General features: G+C 56.9%; 1 protein-coding gene across 9 annotated transcripts in view; it reads right to left on the reverse strand.

Annotated features, from left to right (window-relative positions):
• Window positions 1–12,550, reverse strand: part of LOC133750191 (katanin-interacting protein-like) — a 189,675-nt gene that overhangs the window by 58,251 nt on the left and 118,874 nt on the right. For all 9 annotated transcript variants that reach the window (XM_062179620.1, XM_062179618.1, XM_062179615.1 and 6 more), the window contains 4 exons: window positions 4,643–4,815; window positions 3,702–3,779; window positions 1,935–2,041; window positions 290–392 (listed from right to left, as the gene is read on the reverse strand). In XM_062179620.1, the coding sequence (XP_062035604.1) occupies window positions 290–392; window positions 1,935–2,041; window positions 3,702–3,779; window positions 4,643–4,815 (461 nt within the window). The remainder of the gene's footprint in view (window positions 1–289; window positions 393–1,934; window positions 2,042–3,701; window positions 3,780–4,642; window positions 4,816–12,550) is intronic.

Below are 12,550 nucleotides of genomic sequence, written 5' to 3' on the forward strand. Positions count from 1 at the left end.
TCACACCAAATGGGACGCTGGGGTTGTTTTACTTTGCATTTTTTGATGGCGAGCGGGGCGGGGGCCTTTCCCTCAGGGCTTCGGGTTCTATGTCTCTCCAGAAATTTCTGGCCCCCATCTTTCTTTCCCTGTTTTCTACCGCTGCATCAGCTATGTGTCTGTCTGTGTGCTGGGGAGGAGCGGAGATGGAGACCAGGGCAGAAGTGAGCGTTCAGAGGCTGCTTCCACTCCTGGCTTCCGGGCAGGACCTGCAGTCCATCTAGAAGCCCCCATAAGTCAAGGCCCTCACCTCAGGGTCCAGTGCGCGCTCCTGGGGTGGTGACACAACCTCGCCGAGATGGGCAGGGGCGCTTTCCATGGCCTGCAGGACTTCCAGAAGCTTCTGCTGCTGTCTGAAATGGGACTGCGTGTTAGCAACCAGGCAGTAACAGATGATAAACAAAAGGCGGCCTTCCCATCAAGGGCCCCCCTGCTGACTTTCCTACCTCGGGGAGAAGTCGCAATGTGGGAAGCAAGGCTGCACCCTGCCCGTGGTTCCAAGGCTCACACAGGCAGGCAGGCCTGCTTCTCCCTTTGTCAACAGCTGGACAATTAGGGAGGAGATCAGAGCCCAGCTGGAGCAAAGCTGCTGGGGCCAGCCAGCCCTCACCTCCCTCAGCCACGGAGAACTCGCTCCAAGAGCAGGGCCCGGCTGAAATAAGGCCTGCAGGACAAATCCAGCCCACCTTTTGCATGAAACATTTAAAAAACGGTGCTTATTTTTATTTCTTTGAAAGGCAGAGAAGAGAGACAGAGAGAGAATAAGAGGAATGCTCCTATCCATTGGTTTTCTCCTCAAATGCCCACAAGAGCTTGGGCTGACCAGGCGGAAGTCAGGAGCTCAGAACTCCATCGAGGTCTCCCACGTGGGTGGCAGGGACGCAAGCACTTGAGCCATCAGCTGCTGCCTCCAGCGGCCGCATTAGCAGGAAGCTGGGATAGGAAGCAGAGCCGGGCCTTGAACCCAGGTGCTCCAACGAGGCACATGGGGGTCCCAAGCAGAGCTGCTGAGCCAGATGCCCCCCTCTCTGCATGACCTTTGAGCCAAGAACAGCCTTTATGTTTTTAAAGACTGCTAGAACAAACATGTGGAAATAGAAACAAGTGCCACACGGGAAGTGTATGCTATCTGCCCCTGTCTGAGACAGTGTGCTGCCCGCTGGCCTCCAGGTCTGCTCTGCCGATCTCATTTCTGAGCACACAGGTGCAGGCTCACGCGTGGCTTGGCGCCCACACACACATCCAGGGCCGCTGTGTGCAGGGCTGGGTGCTTTGCAGGATTGTGCACGTGCCTGGCTGAGAGGCGAGCACATCCCAGAGCCAGCCCGCACACGGATCACAGTGGAGGCCAGAGCAGGGGCCGCTTCAGCCCAGGAAGGGGATAGAGCTTGCCCGCCGGGTGAGGGAGGGATTTCCCAGCCACGGTGCATCTTTCTGAAGGTGAATTTTGCCTCAAGGCTAGGGGGAAGCTTTGCCTTTGACAACAAAACTGGACTGTTGCAATGACAGACACTGGACAGGAAGGGAACAGGTGTTGAGCCTTCAACAGGGAAACTGTAAAAGGTGCTGCTGGGCCCCTCCCCGACTCCCAGGCCAGCTGGGGAGCAAGTTCACCACCCTTGGGCTGTGTGGGGTGCTGCCAGTGGAAACTTCCAGAAGCCTGGCACTTTACCAGGCTGGGACCAAACGGAACAATCCAGGAGCCAGCTGGCCTGAAAGAAATCAAATGAATTTTGTGCTTGAGGGCTGGAAGGGGTGAGAGCGCACGGCCTGAAGCAGCAGTTTAGAATGGTCTGGAATAACATGGAGCAGCAACAAGAACCGTGAGCTGATAAGAGCCTCCTTGTGCCGTGCTGGGCTCTGTGTTTGGGTTTTGGGCCAGCGTGGCGAAGTACCTGCTTCCCAGAAGGCAGACTCTGTCAGGAGCTTGCCCGATGCCTTTGGCTCCCTCTGCTGCCCTGGACGGCTCTGGAGCGGCGGTCATGGGTGCGCTGGGAAGCGGCTGGGGATGGAAAATGCTTATTAAACAGGGGTCGGAGGTAGCACTCCCGGGCCAGAGTGACAGCACGCACGTCCCTGGCCCTCAGTCCCCTCGTCGGGCCCAGGGCCAGGAATACAAGGCTGATTAGATCCAGAACCTTCTCAAGCAATTCCAGCTTCCCACGATCCGAGAGGGCCTGGGAGACGGTCAGGCTCCGTGCACTCTCAGACCATCTCTCTCTCTCTCTCTCTGCGAAACCTCTCACTGCTGTGATGGCATCCCTGTTCCACGAGCTCATGGGCAGCCAGACTCCACGGAGGGTCCCAGGAGCACCCCTGGCCCCTTCCACGCTCTGTCCTCCAAGCCTCCTGCCTCCCGTGGCCCCTGTCACCGACACTGGAAATGTGCCTGCTGCCTGTCTGCAGAGGATTTCACTCATTGGAAACCATGAGGGGGGCAAGGCTCGGGTCGCCCAGCAACCCTGGGGGTCAGTCCTGGTGGGCAGGGTTGGTGACAGTTTCAGAAGACCAGGAACTGACAGGCCGAGCAGGACCCAGGCAGAAAGCAAAGCAGCAGGACGGTGCCGGGGTGCTGTCCCGCCCACCACCCCGTCCCGCTCTGGTGCGCGCGCCTGCCTCCTCCTCTCCCGTGCACAGGTCTTCTTCCTGTTCCTCGATTAAGCCAGGCGCATTCCCACCCCAAAGCTTCCTCCGTGTCCCTTCCCCCTGGAATGCTGCTGCCCGCTGCTGCTGCCTTCTTAAGGCAGGGCTCCGCTCAAATAGGACACACCTTTTTATTATTATTATTATTATTATTATTATTTAAAGATTTATTTATTTGAAGGGCAGAGCGACAGAGAGAGAGGGAGAGACAGACAGACAGACAGACATCTTCCATCTGCTGATTCACTCCCCACATAGTCACAACAACCAGAGCTGGGCCCTTCTAAAGGCAAGCACCAGGAGCTCCCCCTGGGTCTCCCACCTGGGTGGCAGGGACGCAAGCACTTGGGCCAGCACCTGCTGCCTTCTAGGCACATTAGCGGGGGGCTGGACTGGAAGCGGAGTAACTGGGACACAAGTGTCCCAAGGAGCAGCTTAAGTTGCTGCACCACAATGGCTGCTCTGGGACACACCTGGGACCCCCTCACCCCACCCCTCAGGAGCAGCCGGGACTGTGACCGGGGTCTGACCCCGGCTTCCTTTCCCACTGCCTGGAGGTTCCAGGAGGCCAGGGGTTCTTATCTGCCGCAGCCACCTCTGTATCGTGGCCAGAGACACAGGCTTGTGCGTGGGGTAAGACATGCACTGCTCGGCGCTTTGTTCATTCTCGTCCGTATCTGTCCGCTGGCCTCCTTGGCTGAGCCATGTCTACCTGAACCTGAACTCGAAAGACAGGCGTGAGCCCCCTTTTTCATGATACTAAGGTCTGCTTCTGTGTTGCTTTTGCCAGCAATTAGCAACATAAGGAGGGACTGGAGTCAGCAGGCCTGTGCGACTTCTGGCTTGAACTTGCAACCTCGAGCAAGCCACTCCAGCCCCCAGCTTCCTAGCCGTGAAATGGGCAGAACGATACCAGGGTTCAGTACACTGGGTGGGGACCTGCACTGGGTGGGGACCGTGCAAGGGAAGAACTCAGGAGCCCATGGGGGATGTGGTGTCATTCTTGGCCTCCCACTGACCTCAAGGCTCTCCTCCTCCTCCACCTCCTCCTCCGTCAGCAGACAGGCCCAGGGTTTTGCTGGTGGTCCCTCGGCAGCCTGGAAAGGTGCAGTCACACGATGTGAGGTGGAAGGAAAGCCATCCACTGTGTATTCAAGGGCACAGGGAGGGACAGGGACCATCCCAAGAGCTCCAGGTGTTTTCTGAATGCCCCCAGCAACCCCCAGAAGGCCTGGGGGACCATGGGTGGCACGGATGGGGACTAGGCTTGCAGGCAGGCTGACTTCAAAGACACGGCCTGAGCAGGTCACCTGGCTTTTAAGGTGCCTGTGGCCACATCTCCAAAACAGGCTGATGCCACCAGGCCTTCCCATTTCAGGGTTACCATGGGCATCGAGTGAGCTGGGCTACTCCCAACAGGGGAGTCCTGGGCCATGCTTCTGAGAAAGGATGCCTACACCCAGGCATATCCAAGGCCCACCCCTCCCTGCCCCCAGCTCCCCAGTGCACTGGCCCCGCCCACCTCCTGGCAGCAGGTGCAAAGCCAAACAGCTGCAGGGCCAGGGAAGCTCCTGGAACAAGCGAGGAGAGCCAGGGGCAGGGCAACGGGGAGCAGCGAGGACTGCAGCGGCCTGAGCTCCTTCCGGGGCAGCCAGACTTGGCTGTCTACTCCACTCAGTCCCTGCTCTCAAGGGATTCAGGGTTTGCAAGGCAATCGGCCAGAACTGGGGACACGTGAGCAGCCAGGAGGGGGCCCTCAGAGGTCAACAAGAGCTGAAAGGAGGGGGAAAGAATGGGAACCCTGGCAGGTCCCTGAACAAGGAAGTGCAGGTGAGTCTGGGGTCAGCGACACCCACCCTGCCTCTCCCTTCTCCCCACGGGCTCTTGCCACCCCTGCCCAGACCCCGCCTGCCCCCTGTGGAGCCAGCGCCCTCCGTCCCCTCCCTGCGCCTGCTGGCACCTGCAGTGGGCTGGTGGGCGGCTCCGTCTTCCTGCTGAGGAGCGCCCTCCCCAGGGCCGCGTTCTCCACCTGGATGGCTCTCAGCACAGCCGAGACGTCTTCCTGCCTGTCCTCAGCCTCACACACGGGCTTGCGGGTTGCATAGAGGGGTCTCTCCCGCCGGATTGCAGGTCCTGGGAGGGCAGAAAACAGAGGGTGCTCTTTGAGATTGTGTCCTCGGGGTGCAGCTCGGCATCCATCAGACTCGAAAGGAGACACCTTCTACAAAACCACCAGCCTGTCCTCCCCCCAAATGTCAAGGTCGTGAAAGGCAGAGAAAGCCGGGAGAACTGTTGTTCCGGCTTAAAGGAGACCTGGTGGGCATGGCAAGGCGGTGTCGGGCAAGCCCTGGGACCAGGTTCTGGGTGGGAAAACCAAATCGCAGCAAACTAACAGTGGCCTGCGCTCCAGGGCCCACGATGTGCAAATCCCTTATGTAAAATGGCGCAGTATTTGCATATAACCCATGCCCATTCCCTTGTATGCTTCACATCATTTCCTGGTGGTTTGTAAGTCACTGTTCCGGTCACTTCAGTAGCAATGAGGGGTGGGGGCGGGGGAGGGGCAGGCACGGTCTTAGGACCGATCCCTCTCGGATAAGAGGGACGGCTGCAGACCCCTGATCTGGTGTGAGGCTTACTGAGACCCTGGTCAAACCACATGCGGCTGGTTGTTAGGGTTTCTGGTTCATGCGCTTGACACTCCCGCCACACCTGTTAGGGCATCGCGTTGGGATGGCCGTTCAAGCAGCAAGATCAAGGGCAGGAGCTGGGCATGGGGGTAAGGATGTGCGGCGATGGCTGCCGCCTAGGGGAGGCCTGGGTGGAGTTCAGCTACTCCGCTTCAGATCCACCTTCCTGCTATGAGCTCGGGAAAGCAGCCCCTGCCACCCACGTGGGAGACCCGGATGGAGTTCCTGGCTCCCGGCTTTGGTCTGTTGCTGGGCCATTTGGGAAGCAGGCCAGCGGATGCCAGCTATCTTTCTTTCTCTGTCTCCCTAGTAAGTCACTTTTTAATAAAGTGGCATTGCAGGAGAGGGCAGGAAGCATGCAGAAGCTCCACTGGGCTGGCTCCCAGCACAGCCAGGTCCTGGGATGATGGGGACTACAGGTGTCGATGCAAAGCTCAGCTAAGAGGCGGGAATGCCAGTTTCTAGCAGGCACCGGAAGAGGGGCTGTGAATGCACACACCTGGAAGAGCAGAGGCAGTGACAGCAAATGTCAGGGCCAAATGCCGCGGGATAAGGAGCCACCCCCACTACTGCCACAATGCCACGAGGGACTGTGCTCTTGCTGTTGCCAAATGCTGTTTCTTTGTCTCTTTTTGCAAGGACAGCTAGCTAGCATCTGAGGTTTAGGGGGATACCTGGATTGTCACAGAAATGCGGGCAGCTGAAGGGTGGTGAGGACCACACCAGATCCTCCTCACTCTGTGTAAGAGGGATCAGGTCCCTGGACAGAGCAAACAGAATGAGGGAAGCTCAAGGTCATGGCTCAGCAGCTGCAGCTGCAGCCGTGCAAACACACCCTGGCCCCAAGGGCAGCAGAAGCAGACCTGGTTCACCAGTGAGGCCAAGGGGTGTCAGGACACAGGCTCCGGGCCTGCGCTCTGCTTCTTTGGCTGAGAGAGATGCTGCTCGGGGTCTGGGGATCGGGTGGAACAGACACACCCCTGCCCTCAAAGCCCCTGGTCACGGGCCAGAGACAGACATGGGGCAGGCAGGTACAGAGCTGGGAAGGGCCGCCCATTAGTTGCTATGCGGTGCTCAGGGAAGTGGACGTCTGAGTGGTGACCCAAAGGCAGTGAGCTTGTGAAGAGCCACATAGGGTGGCTAGGGAACAGCAGGTGCCAAGGTCCTGGGGTGAGCAGAGCTGTGCACTCTGAGGAATAGCACGGGGCTGGAATCGGGGAGCAAAGGGCAGGAAGGTGAACAAGGGAGGCAGTGGGCTCAGTTGTTAGGGGCCCCGGAGCCAGTAAAGCCTACAGGCCTCAGCAATTACTGAAGGTGCATCTTGTTCTCTGGCCCTTCCCTGCCACCTGTCGGATGAATGGCTGGCAGATGACGTCAGCCCCAGCCTTGTCAATCTTGGTGTCAAAGGACAGCACCCCCTTCATCCTCTGCAGGAAGGCACAGGCCCTACGGATGCTTCTAGAAATAACGGACTATGGCTAAGCAAGTGCACCACATCACCCTGACATCTGGGGACAGCACGCCGGCAGTGGCGGGAGGCTCTGGCAGCACTGGGCCATGGACCTGCAGTCCAGGAGCTCCGTCTCCATCTCCCCAAGAGCAGCATGGCTGCCGGACCTTTTCACTGCCAGTTCATGGGCAAGAGCTGTCCCTCTGGGGCCTAGGCGGCCTGGGCGGGGGCTGGGATGGGATGGGCGCCGCTGGGTAATGATGAAGCCGCCTGTCGATGGGGGAGGCACTCCGTCCCCAGCGCTGCAGTCCTCCCTTCCTGTCTTCTCTGAGAAGACAGTCCCCAGTGGGGCCCAGTCCTGCCCCCAAGCACCTTTCACAGAGGAGCGGGCAGGGTGCTCTTTCAGCTGCATGATCATCGGGGAGGCCTGTGCCCTTTGAGTCACGTTATGCTGATCGGATGCCTTAAAAAAATCAGACTGCCCTGTCTCCCAGCCAAGGTCGGCCCTGCGCTGTCCCCGCCCTGTCTGCACTCCCACCTGGCTCTCCTGCTCTCCCGGGTCCCACTGCTCCCGTGCTGTCCCACCTGCCATGCCAAACACCCGCTGTTAAACTCTCAGTGACGCTCTCATCCCTCACTTGGGCGAACATTGACCCGAACGCCACGGGACGGCGGATTCATTCTCATCGTAGATCTAGGGAATGTGGATTTATTCACACGGTAGACTTGTGCCACCAGCAAAAGCCAAATTGCCCGTTTTAACTTATCCCAAACTGCCCTTGTTTGCTCGAGAGCCATCCCTCTTCCTGCAACTTCACTTTGCCTTCGCTTCGCCAGCGCCCGCCCGCCCTTCTCTTGCACAGAGAAACCAGATGCAGATCGGTTCCGGAGCTTTACCGTGAAGGCAGCACGTGTCGTGTGCCGTGAAGCCGCAAGCCTGCCCCTGCCGGCTCGCCGCCAGCCAGGAAGCTCACACAGAGTCTGGGCAGAGGGGCTTTGGAGGTCCCCTGGGGACCCACCTAGATGACAAATATTAAATCCAAAGACATTAAGTGTCCATCATTGTGGTCACGAAGCTGAAGCTTGCCTGTAGATGCGGTGCTGTGTAATTTCTTCCTTTTTAAATTGGAAACAGATGCCAAGGTTTAAAAGCAATGCTTCAGGGAGGGGACTCCTGGTATCTCTTGAGCAGTCATACAACCTAGCAACCCTGGGACCCATGACCACATAGGGTGAGCTGGGTGGTGGTGCCCCTCCCCCCGTAGGTGGGGCAGGAACGTTCCAGTTCCCACCACGCACCCCTACCTGCTGTTGTGCCTGATGCATACGATGCCGCCCACTGCACTGGATGGCAACAGGTCCACGCAAACGGCTGACTTGGCCTCATTTGGCCTTGAGATGTCCTCACCAACCCTTGGAATCCAAGCGCACCCTGAGATGATGACCTGCACCTGAGTGCCCCCCACCTCCATGCAGCTGTCACCAGACCACCTGCTTCCCCGCTGTGGGAGACTGGGCCAGGCGACCATAGGTCTCTCCAGCCCTGTCCACGACCACACGGCAGTGTGACCAGGCAGCAATTCCAGAAGGTGGTGAGATGGAGTCTGTTCTTCCTGCTGGGCTTGGCCCGGCAACATCCTTTGCTGACAGGTGTCAGCAACGGTGACCAGGCAGTCTAGAAAAAGCGCGCACACGGTGGGGCTTGGGCCTCTCCTGCCGCCTGCAGACCACCAGTGCTGGAGGACAGGAGCACACGGGTCACCCCAGCTGAGGTCGCCAGGCCAGAGCAGTCTGCCGGACACATGCCAGAGACCGCTTGTGACCAGCTAGCCAGCCACCGGCCGTTTCTCTGCACAGCTGCAGCCTTCCATGGACCGTTAGGCGGCACTGGCTGGCTGACACACCTGGCTTCTCAAGGCCTCGTCGTTTTCTCCTCGCTAAAGCCCGTTCTGGGGCCTCCCCATGGCAGGTGCTGTCTGCAGTCACGGGGCCCATCTGCCGCTGCCATGTTGGTCTTCACGCACGCGATGCTTGCGGCTGTCCGGCGAGCGAGGCCCCTTCCTCTCCGACGTTCCAGTCCTCTGCTCCACACCCTGCTCTGGAGAATCTGCAGCGGGGGGTCCCGGCGGGGGCGGAGGTGACTTTTATATGAAGCGAGCAGCGCTTGCTTCCCCGGCACCATGAACTTCACGGCACCCTTGGTTTTCCATCAGGAAGCCACCCTTTCCCTGGCGCGCTCAGCCGTTTGGGGAAATTTGACCCCACTGCTGAGTGGCCCGGTGTGGAGCAGGTTTGGGTGATCTGACCCCACTCCTGGCCCACGACTACTTGTTCCTGATTACAGAGCCTGGAGACCGGCTCAGGGGAAAGCTGGTTCTTGGACATTAGGAAGGCAGTGGTCTCTTTCCCACACGGTGGCAAAGCAGGTGAAAATGGAGTCTTGAACCTTGTGGGGATGGCAGGGCGTGTCGGGGGCACAGGTGGAACGCCTGCCTGGCAGCGACCAGGAACCAAGGTTCCCAAAGTGTGGCCCCTAGACCACCAGCAACATCGGCATCACCTGGGAACCTGTTAGGAATTAGGCTCCACCCTGCCATGCTCTGGCGCTGGGCCCACCCATCTGTGATTTCATTGGCTTGGTAAGTAATTCTGATGCACGCTCGAGTTTGAGGACCACTGGGCCAGAGGAAAACGGAGCAAAGTGTCCCCCGGTGACAGCATCCAGGCACCTGGATCCCCCCACGCCTGGGGCCACAGCGGCCGGCCTGTGAGCAATCGTACATTTTCCTTTGTTGCTTAACCCAGCCTTGAATTTCCATCACTTGCTACTAGCGAACGCTCAGGCATTACGAGTCTCTGGGCTTAGGCAGAATGAGCAGGTTTTCCTGGCAGGAACGCTAACTGCAGGGCTGTCAGGTTCGCTAATTCACTCCCGCTGAGGGGTGTTACTTTATTTCCAGGGTTGGCAGCTTGTCTGGGAAAAGTGGTTCAGATACATCACCTCGCCAGGGCGCGCTGACAACCTGGACAGTAAACTTTCTGCATTAAAGACAGATGTGCTCTCCCCCTCGAGGAGACAGCAGGCCTGCAGGGGGAGATTATCCTGGCTTCTCGGGAGGCTACGGGTAGGCTGCGGGGTGCCCCAGGCCACGGGGCCCTTTCATTGGAAGTAGGGACAATGGCAGGGAGACAGAGGGGCGAGGCCTGTCGCAGAGTTACAACATGTGCACATGTACCTGCTACAAATTCAGGTGCATGAGCTTGGCAGGAGGCAAAGGGGCAAGGCGAGAAATGACTCCTTAGAGAGTTACCCTTCTGGAATGGTCGACGAGCTCGTTCGGCCCAACCCTTCCCTGGAGCACAGCTGGGACATCTGGACCGAATATTGTAACAGTCAGTTTGAAGGACCTGCGTTGTGGCACAGCACAGTAAACCATTACCTGTGATGCTGGCATCCTACATCGGAGTGCCAGTTCCAGTCCTGCCTGCTCAACTTCCGAACCAGCTCCCTGCTAAGGTGCCTGGGAAGGCAGCAGTGCTTCGGCCCCTGACACCCAAGTGGGAGACCCAGATGGAGTTCTGGGCCCAGCTGTCGAAGGCATTTGGGGAGTGAACCAGTGGATGGAAGATCTCTCTCTCTCTCACTCTCTCTCTCTCTCGTGCATGCTGTCTCTCTCTCTCTGCCCACTGAATCAATCAATTGGTACTTTTCTCTCTGTCTCTTTTTTTTTTTTTTAAAAAGAAATCTGTGTGAAGCCCTGGAGAGTGGACAGGGCAGTGAAGAATGACAGGGCCAAGGCAAGCAGGAAAAAGCAAGCCAGGGAGGTGAACTGACGTCTGTAAGACCTTCCCCTCTGAGGTGCTGCAATCCCTACAGCAGCTGCACGAGGCTGGGAAGCAGAGCAGGGCTCGCGACAGATGCAGGGGCCACGGTCCGAGGGGCAGGGTGAAACAGCCAGGGGCAAAGGGCATAGAAAGGATGACACTTTGGGTGAACACAAATTATTACTGACTATATGGAATAATTAGAAGAAGCACGTCTGGTAGGGTTTAAACCAGAGGAGAATGAGAATGTGTGGCAATAGCATTTCAGTCGGGAGGGCAGTAAACACCCGTCAGGTCCTTCCACTGAAAGGGAAATGGTAAACTGGCTCATTTAAAGCAGACTTGAAGAAGTCAGAAATGCATGCTGTAATCTCTGGTAATGGCTAAAAGAATAATAAAAGAACACATAACTAACAAGCTAACACAAAGGAAGAAAGAATGATGCAGAGCAATCCGTTCAAAACAAGGCAAGAAAGGAGAAAAGGGGAACATAAAACAGGTAGAACAAATAAAAAGCAAATAATGAGAAAGTAGATTTAAACAGAAATATATCAGCAGTTACATTAAACGTAAATGGACTAAATGTTCCCATTAAAACGCACAGATTGTTAAAGGAGAAAAATAAAAACCAATTACATGCTGCTTACTAGGGACAAACCTGAATATAAAGATGCAGAAGGTTTGAATGCAAAGCATAAAATAAAAGATACAGCACACGAACACTAACCAAAATGAAGTTGGAATAGCTCCGGGTCAGACAGGCTCTGAGGCGGACAGCGTCACTAAGGAGAAAGAGAGGCAGCTCACAATGACAAAAAGTTCCATTCACAGCAAGATGTCAGAAGTCTAATTTTTTTAAAAAAAATATTTATCTATGTGAAAGACAGAGTTAGAGAGAGACAAAGGAACAGAAAGAAATCTTCCATACACTGGTTCGCTACCTAAATGGCCACAATGGCTGGGACTGGGCCGGGGTAAAGCCGGAAGCCAGGAACTTCCACTGGTTCCTACTAATATAGGGAGCTGAACTGTAAGTGGAGCAGCCGAGACACCAACTGGCACTTGTGTGGGATGCTGGCATCGCAGGCAGCAGCTTAACCTGCTGCCCACAAGACTGGCCCCCAGGAGTCTAATTTAGTAGACTCATTTTGGACCCATCTCCCTCCATACAAAGTAAACCATGGGAGCAGTCCAGCCTGCAGACGCTGCCTGGAGGAGGTGAGCCGGGTTCGGATTCCACTGTCCTCTCAGGTAGTCTTAGGTTCCTGGTGTCTCTGGGGGTATAAACAGCACAGAGCCCTCGGAATGCTGCCAGTGTTTCATCTCTACCACCTAGACCCTATCCAAAGCCGACTGCTTCACAGAGGCTCACCAAGAGGCTGTGGTTTCTGCCCCCGTGACCTCTCCTGGGCTTCCTGAGAGCTGACCTTGTAGCAGCAAGGTGGGGGATCTCCAAGGTAGGCTTTGGCCCCTGCACGTTCTGCTGCCTTTCTCATGGTATCTGGGTGAGCTGTGGTGCCATCGTAGTGCCATGTCAGTGGGAGGGCAGTGACGATGCCAGGGTTGTCAACTTGCCTTATAGTGACACAACCCTTCTAGGGGCCAGTGCTATGACACAGGGGATTAAGCTACCACCTTTTATCCCATCATCCCATATGGGCACAGGTTCAAGTCCCAGCTGCTCCACTTCTGATCCAGCTCCCTGCTAACGCATCTGGGAAAGCAGCAAAAGACGGTTCAAGTGCTTGGGTCCCTGCACTCACATGGTGGCTCCGATGGTGTTCCTTGTTTCTGGCTTCAGTCTGACCCAGCCCCAGCAGAGAGAAGACCTCTCTCTCTCTCTCTCTCTCTCTCTCTCTCCCTCTCTCTCTGTGTAAAACAGTCTTCCAAATAAATAAATAAT

The sequence above is a fragment of the Lepus europaeus genome, chromosome 21 (assembly GCF_033115175.1).
Source record: "Lepus europaeus isolate LE1 chromosome 21, mLepTim1.pri, whole genome shotgun sequence".
NCBI classification, from domain to species: domain Eukaryota; kingdom Metazoa; phylum Chordata; class Mammalia; order Lagomorpha; family Leporidae; genus Lepus; species Lepus europaeus.